At 41.1% G+C, this 8,333-nt stretch overlaps 1 protein-coding gene across 1 annotated transcript; it reads left to right on the forward strand.

The window, feature by feature from the left end:
* Positions 1 to 1,325: 1,325 nt before the first annotated feature.
* NDUFAF1 (NADH:ubiquinone oxidoreductase complex assembly factor 1) lies at positions 1,326 to 8,200 on the forward strand. The gene is made up of 5 exons (XM_062576755.1): positions 1,326 to 1,414; positions 3,078 to 3,699; positions 5,700 to 5,885; positions 6,314 to 6,388; positions 7,749 to 8,200. Exons 2-5 carry the CDS (start codon positions 3,190 to 3,192, stop codon positions 7,887 to 7,889), a joined length of 912 nt encoding a protein of 303 aa, XP_062432739.1. The 5' UTR covers positions 1,326 to 1,414; positions 3,078 to 3,189; the 3' UTR covers positions 7,890 to 8,200.
* Positions 8,201 to 8,333: the final 133 nt, after the last annotated feature.

Here is an 8,333-nt window from a genome sequence, read left to right on the forward strand (position 1 = left end):
GCGCAGCGCGCCGCCCCGCCCGCGGGGGAGGGGCCGCGCCGTGGCGGGCGGCGGCGCGGGGCGGCGCGCACGTGTTGGGGGCGGGGCCTGGCGGGGGCGGGGCCAGGGAGGGGGCGGGGCCGGAGGGGAGCGGCAGGCCCCGCGGCGGGGCGCGCTGCCCGCTGCCCGCTGCCGCCGGCGATCCGCAAGCCGAGGCCTCCGCAAGCGTGCGCGGCAGTAACGGGCGGGATGATTCTTTAAAGTGCGCTCTGGAAAAGCAACAGAAACTGCAATACCCAAGGATTAACTAGCCAGAAGTTAAAAAGACTTCTGGACGCCTGCTGAGAGACAGTCTCTTCTCTCTGCGCTCACAGTATGAAGTAAATTTCTGGCAGGTCACTCTTACAACAGCTTAACGTACAGCTTCTCATGCGTATTATATACTGAGGAGAGTAAACCACACGCAATTTTTTGCTGCGTTTAACACGCGTGTGAAATCAGTTCTAGGTAATTTTGAAGAAGCTTGTAGCATATAGCTTGACCCATTAAGGTAAACTACAGTTTTCACATGAAACTTTTTACAGGAAAAACGTGTAACTGATCTGTAATATGTCTGAGCACACAAAATATGAGAGACTGGAAACTACAACTAAAATGGCAAAAGGTGGATGTTTTAAAACTTACCAGTTCAAAATCCAAAAAAGCTCCCTCTACTGATTTAAAATACATGTATAAGCACGGCATATACAGAGGATAGCATACGTACAGAGCAGCAGTACATAGCAAAATCGGTGTGTTTCAGTTTATCCTAGTAGGTGATGACATCAAAACAAGTAAACTAATAATTACGTTTGTGTTTGCCTGTTTGTAGTCCTTGTAAGTAAAAGCTTTTAATTGTAGTTTGGTGATCATCAAGATGAGGGTGGTGATTAAAAGCGAACATGAGGACCTCCGATTTTCAAAGTTCAGTTGGCCAGTGGAGTACATGAAAACGTGATAAAATAAAACTGAAGATATTCCAACATGCTACATACTCACTAAATTTATGATGAAAAGAAGGAGAGGACTCCAAGGAGGAGAAGCCACTAATCAAAGAGAATCCGGGACATCCACGAAAATGATTAAAATGTGGCTTTTGTGACACGCACCTTCCTAAAACATTAGTGGTGTTTAACAGTCCTGCCCCGCGCCGAAGAGACGCTGCCAATAAAGCAGTCTGCACCCTCCCTGGCACCGGGTGAGAGCGCCGCGGCCTGACTGGGGAGGCGGCCGCGGGGCCGCCACGGCGGGCCCGGAACCCGCGCGCCGCGGCCACGTTCCCCGGCGGGCCCGGAAGCGCCGGACCGGCGACTGGTGGAGACGAGACCGCGGCGGGGCTGCAGCGTTGTCCCGGCGGAGCCCTGAGTTACGGAGCAGAGGGCGCGGGGAGCTCCTGGTCCGTCCCGAGCTGAGAGCGGGGATGGTTGTGCGCGAGGCCCCGCCCGGGGGGCGGCTGGGCGGGGAGTGGTTGTGCGCGGGGCCCTGCCTGGGGAGGGGGGGCGCAGAGAGGAGGCCGGGGGGCCGTTGGGCGCGGGGGCTGCTGGGAGCGGGCGGTTGGGCGCGGGGCCCTGCGCGCGGGATGGGGGGTGGGGTGGCCGTTGGGCGCGGGGGCTGCTGGGAGAGGGCGGTTGGGCGCGGGGGTGGCGGTCGCTTGCTCGCTTCTCCCCCTCAGCACCCGGGGGAAGCGAGGGCAGGGCTGTGCGGTGCAGTCCGTGCTCTGGTTGGCCGCGAGTCTTTTTTGCAGTGTTGGCTAGTATGTGGGTTGTTACTTGATGTTTAGATGTGTTATGATCAGGTGGCAGGAGACAATAAGACGTTTAGCAACTGTTGCTGGAAAGTAGTATAGTACTGCTACTGCGGCTAGTCCAAGATGTGGATTGATTATAGTTGACCTAGCTCCCTGACAGGTACTACACTGTGGAAAGCCAGCTTCATCACTGAGCTCACGTTGCAAGAGGAAGAGAGAAGGAAGTTTAAAAGAAAATGGGGGTTTAGGGGACAGAAAAGGAAAGGAACAGCCTACTGCTGTTCCACAGCTATGTGGGACTTCACAGCTCAGAAGATTCTATGAGTGAAGCGGGGGAGTGAGTGTATTTTTTTTAACTTGTTAATTCCCCTTAAGAATTTTTAAATCAAAGGGTCCAATATGATACTTCTATAATTTATCTTGAGTTGACTCCTCTCTTAAAATCGCTGAGAAAATTAACTGATTTGACGTTGTTCTTGGAATTTATTCAGTACCAAAAATCAAAAAAAAAAAAAAAAAAAATCCAGGCAACTAGCGAGTCTAATCTTATGAGCTGGAGATATAATAGTCTCTGCACAGTCTTGAATACTGAGGCTCTTCATTATCAATAAGAGAATAACTGTGTAGCAAGGGCTTTCCTACCAGCAGTGACATAGAGCAAAACAAAAGATTTTCAGATTTTTCAATGCTTTATTAAAAAAAGAAAAAAGTAATCTTTCATGATATTTTTTTTGGGGGGGGTCATTTTAATTCTTTGCAGGCCTTTTTGTAGTCCTAAACTAGACACGTTGATGGGCCCGTGTGCCCCCTCAAGATGGAAGTAGAATGTGCTGTGATTGTGTGTTCAGGTGCATGGTATATATTATGATCTATGACTGTCAGCTGAGACTGTCATTGCAGTCCATGTGGCACTAGGGTCTAGCTGTGTGAATTTATCATTTGATAGCAGGGAATAATACTTTCTTGCTATGAAGGTGCCATATTTTTAAAATATTTTTTGTAAGACTGTTTGCTACTACTCCTTGTAATACCTGAACCTATTTATAGTGAATGGATGAAATAAAACTGCAAACAGAAAAAGAAAACAATTTTCCTTCATGTACTTGACTTAGTTTTGTCCTATTTCCATGAATCACCATGGGGAAAAGGCGTAGGGCAGAAATCACTTAATAAACTAGAGAATTGAACAAATATTTTAAGTTATATTTAATTCTTTTTTTACAATGGGTTAGACTTTTAATTGATACTCTTTTCAAATCAGTTTTACAGGCATTCAGTGTGTAATTTTTTTATCTGCTTTTTTTCATTGAAGGTGGAAACAAGCTACAGTAACAAAAGATACTTGTGGATATTCATTTTATTGTTAAATTATTTGGAAGCCTGATAACTGCCTTACTGGAAGTGAATCCTTCAAATTTACCACTATGGCTCTGACTGTTACATTGCTGAGCAGTACTTTTGTACGTAGTAGATGCTGCAGACACAAAGTCTTTCATCCTTTTCTTGGACCTCTCCTCACTGATTCTGTGTCAAAATTGTATAGCAGCTACAGGAGGCCAGGGTCACAGCCGGAAAAAACACCATCTTGGCAAAAGAGTGATTTCAGTTTTAAGAAGGGAATAGATGTCTTAAAGACTCAACTAGGATTGCTGAAGAAGGAGATTAAAGATCACTTAATAGGACCTGAAGGCCATCCACTCAGTGAGCACATATTAGAACAGACAAGGGTGGTATGGGTATTCCGGAGCCAAGAAGATTTAAATAAATGGGTAATTTCCTCTGATGTAGAAATTGGAGGGAAAAGTGAAGTTTACCTGAAATTGGGTAGGAATAACCAGGCTGCTCTACTGTATGGGACCCTCAATACTGAAGTACCTCGTGATGGGGAGACAAAATACAGTGGATACTGTAGTATGAGATCCAAACCACTAGTGGTAAGTACAGCTTAACATTTACTATTTAATCAGAGAAAACTTTTCTGTAACAAGAACAGAAACAGGGGGAGCTTTTGGTGACATTCTCATCCCTGTAAGGACAAACGGTCTGTTGTCTGCTGCAGTCCTCACCTTCAGGAACATTAGATATTCCTTCACCAGTTCCTTCACAGATGTAATTGCTGCTGTGTGCTTTGACCTGGAATGAACTTAAAACTTCTTCTCAGATTTAGTTTTCCTCTCTTAGAAGCGGAATATTTTATGTTTAATCATTTAGTACTGTACAGTAGGAAATCTGCTCATTAATACAGGTCTGTACGCGTTCTCCTCACAAATGAAGGATCTGTAATGAAACTTTATATCCAAAATTGGTATAATTAAAATAGATGAGTCATTCTAAATTTGGAGATAATCGAATATGTCATGAGAAAAAATTTCCTGAGCTTTAACTCAGCCCATTCATCAAGCTCTTGTTTTAGGTGAATGAGCTAGTCTTTTTTTCCCCCCTTTTTTTCTTTTTCCTCATAGAGACAAAAGTGTTCTGAAATGGACTTCAAAGGTCTGAGTCCTCATAAATAACAGAAAAAGCAGGAGACAAATAGACAAATCTGGTAGCTCTAAATTGAGCAAAACAGAACCAGAAATGCGTATGCTTACTGTTGATACTGCTGTTTTCCTTCTTTTTTAAACATCTTTAAAAAGCAAAACAACATTTTGACTCAATGTACAAGATACTTTTTTTTTTGTCTGGTATCTGTGACTTAACACAAGAACACAGGTAAAAAAAATCTATGAGCTAGAAATTTGGAGAACAGAGAATATGAGCAAGCAAAATCAGTGGGAGAATGATAGGTAGATGAACACTTATTAAAATGGTAATACTGATTAAAATGGCAACACTGAGGCAGGGGAGCAAAATACTAGGTTGAATCTCATCTGCGTTAAATTCCCCGGATGGCTGCTAACTTGTGCATGTATGACTCTGAAGTAGTGGAGGTATCAGTCCATCTTCACTCTCTGACCTCAGATTGTACTGTAAAGATACAAATACAAAGTCTGGGGTGGGGGTTGTTGTTTTTTGTTTGGTTTTAAGTAGAAGCCTCAGAACTGGCAAAAGCATAAAATCAATACAGTTCTGGTATTAATTTATTATCAGTTATCATATTTCCTCTACAATGAGTTGATGAAGGTTGATAGGTAACCATAGTGCTGCAAAATAGCAGGGAAACCTCTGGATTTTTGGTGCTATTTTGACTTAGCTTAAGCAATTTTGTTCAAGAATAGCCTGGCCACCTTCAATTGCTGCAGTGGCCTCAGCAGAAGTTTCTGAAGGTCCTTGGATCTGCCTGTGTGCAAATTGCAATACCAGGACTTCTAAGATCTTCAGTAAAAAAAAAAAAATTCAGATGAGAATTAGATGCTGGTAATCCATGTCGTTATGCACAGTTAATGACAAAGGAGGTTGGAAAACGTACACATGATTTCGTTGTTCAAGTCGGCCTTTAATAAGGGAAGTTATCACAAGGAGTAGGTTATTCTGCTTTTTCAGTTTCTCATAGCTTCCTCTGAATAATCTAGTATTGACACAGAATATTAAACTTAATGAACTGCAGGCCTGCTCCATCACTGTAGCATTCTGTGATTTTTATTTATTTATTTATTTATTTATTTATTTGTACTTGCCTGGTAGGGAATTTGATCCTAGGAAGGAAGTCTCATTTCTGATAGTTACACTGTTGTGATTTATAATTAAAGCGTGGGTCTTTAGAGTGATGATACTGTGTTTTGTGGGCTCTAATTCAGTGCTGAAATTCAATGAGATCAGTGACTAGTGTGATGAAAGAGTAACCCAGTTTCCACTACATCACAGTAGATACTATTTGAAAGAAGAGCAAGAGAAGTGATCAAAGCAGTAGTGCTCTGTTTTTCATAGTGTACATTCTCACTCAAGGGTTAAGCAGGAATAATATTTATTAATAATATTTATTAATGTTTTGTAGGGATCTTTTGCTAAGAAGAAGTATTATGACTGGTCAAACTTCAATAGTCTGTATTTACGTGTTCGTGGTGATGGCAGACCTTGGATGATAAACATTTATACAGACCCCTACTTCTCCCATCACAAAGATGATCTGTACAACTACTTCATGTTCACCAGAGGAGGGCCATACTGGGAAGAAATAAAGGTAAATTAATGAATCTTCCAATAAATCTAAAAAAACCCCATTAACTCTCTTAAATATGTTTCTGTTTTAGAGGTTCCTGAAACAAAGAGTCCAAGGGTTCTGACCCTGGATCTGTGAAACAGTAATTTTTTTCAACAGCCATACTTTGTTTCCATTTAAGTATGTAGTCTGTTCAACAGCATGTCTGTTATACAGTGACTGATAATCCTGTACGACAGCTAGAAATGTCCATCACAGAACAGCATGGGACTAGGGCGAGGTTAATGAGAGAATTGCTCTGGCACATTTCACTGTGGCAGTTCTATGTACCTGAGTGGTGTTGCTACCAGATGTAGACAGACAGTTATTTTGTTTAGTAAGGCAGGCTTTTCTTTTTAAGTTTTTATTTCATGTACTGTTGACACTAAAGTCTCTATTTATGATGCTAGATTCCATTCTCCAAGTTCTTTCTGTCCAGTCGAGGAAGAATCCAGGATGACCAGCATCCTCTCTGGTTAGACAAGGCAAGTTTTCTGTAGGTCTTATCTCTCTGAAATTTCCCTTAAGATTATTTTATCACAATATAGCTAATTTGGAAATCTTTAGGTCATCTAACATTGATCTAAACATCCCCTGCACCTGGATTTCATCTCTTGTTGTCTTATGCTTAATGTTTCACAGGCAGAATATTTTTGGTTCCCATAAAAGTCATGAACCTGGTATTTCTGATATGATACATAGTTTTACCAGTGCATTTTTAGAAGCCTATAAATAGGGGAAGCAGTGTGAAGTCAATTGAAGTATATTACAGAGATCTTAATAAAACATCTCAGTCTTCTCGTGTTACCCTGTTTTCCCAGTAGCCAACCACAGGAAACATAGGGTGGGTGAACAAGAATAAAAAGGCAGGAAACAGTCATTGTATCTAGGGTTTGTAAAGGAATAAATTCCTTAGAGCAAGAGTTTGGTGACTCCCATAGTCATTTGAAACAATAGGAAGCAGAGAGATGTAGCTCTAAAAACTCTTCAGGCTGTAGATGCCAAGAGGCAGATTGTAGGGTTTGGTTCAGAGAATAAAGCAGTTGAAACACTAGAACAATCTGAGAGAGATGTCAAAGTATTTATTTTATCTTTGTTCTATTATTTGCTTAGCATCCATCTGCAATACATATTTATCCTCAATTCCTGTGATTAAAGCTGAATAATTGGACATGTCCTAAGCATTATTTTTCTGTATATACAGCATTTCTTAAAATCATGGATGCAAAGCAGACTTGCACTTGTAGCAGAGCTCAGGGGTGCCAAGCATTTAATAGATGCTCCTCCACTGAGTTACCTGATTTGTTTTGAGAAATGATTATGCTGGAGGCTGTGAAAGGAGTGTCACAGGGATTTTAGAGGAATTTATTAAACAAATTTGCAGGGTGGTGGCATAAAACAGTAGGGGAAGGCCATGTGAGACATTCTTCTATTTCAGAACACGAGACAGTCTAATTAGGGAACAGTTGTTAAGCAACTTGCCTTAATATAAAAATAAGCAACAAAGTGCCATGTGTTCTGAAGTATCTGTTTTGGCATACTCTCATATTTATACCAGATACTTTTAACTTCATCTATAATGAAAGTTCCCTTCGCTACTTAAATACATATTTCTCACCTTGGAACTGTAACAAACTTTAAACAAGTATATTTTCAAACACGATGAAACTAGTTGGACAGAAGTCTCAAAACTGACACAGGCAGAGATTTTTGTTAAAAATTTTGAATAAATAACACTGTTCAAAAGGGCTAGCCATAGACCTCTAAAATATTGAAGTGTTACATATCATGTTTGATTTTAGCATTATTGTAAACACTGTTCTAATGTTTGCATTTTTAAATTAGATAAGTACCCTTGGATTCACATTGGGAGATAAAGTAGATGGTCCATTCCAGCTGGAGATTGATTTTATTGGCCTGATCAATGACAGAGCTCATACAGAAGTATTTGCATATGAGAAATATGAAAAGAATCCTCAAGTCTAAGATGGTCTTCCTGTCCTTTGGAGTACACTTAAGCTGCTTAATTCTTATAATTCTCCTTGAAGTGTAGGTTGTAACTTAGTATTTACATAATGTTCTTCAAATTGTTAAAAGCATGAACTGGTGTCTGAAGTAATGTGGCTGTTGGATTCTGTTTGGCAGCTAGAAGATGCCTAGGGGGACTGTATGTACATGGACTGGAATGGAACGTAGCCTAAGGCAAGTTCTGATACATATCTACAAAGTAGTAACTGTTGACTATATAAAGCTTGGCTTCTGTCCTGACCATTACAGAAAATAAAAACACTTTGTGAGCTTGTTGTAGCTTTTCTTTGTGTAACATCTTCATTTTCTTTTACATTATGTTGTTTATTGATGGTTTTCCTAGTTTAAGACTGTTGCATGTAAGATTGTTTTTAACTACAGTGAGAATTGGTACACTGAGAA

Source organism: Rhea pennata, chromosome 5, assembly GCF_028389875.1.
Source record: "Rhea pennata isolate bPtePen1 chromosome 5, bPtePen1.pri, whole genome shotgun sequence".
Taxonomy (NCBI): domain Eukaryota; kingdom Metazoa; phylum Chordata; class Aves; order Rheiformes; family Rheidae; genus Rhea; species Rhea pennata.

Excerpts from the sequence above, each read along its gene's own strand:
- NDUFAF1 (XM_062576755.1), top strand. The coding sequence starts at position 3,190 with ATGGCTCTGACTGTTACATTGCTGAGCAGTACTTTTGTACGTAGTAGA. Across the intron at positions 3,700-5,699 it reads TGAGATCCAAACCACTAGTG|GGATCTTTTGCTAAGAAGAA; the intron begins GTAAGTACAGCT and ends AATGTTTTGTAG. Across the intron at positions 5,886-6,313 it reads CATACTGGGAAGAAATAAAG|ATTCCATTCTCCAAGTTCTT; the intron begins GTAAATTAATGA and ends TTATGATGCTAG.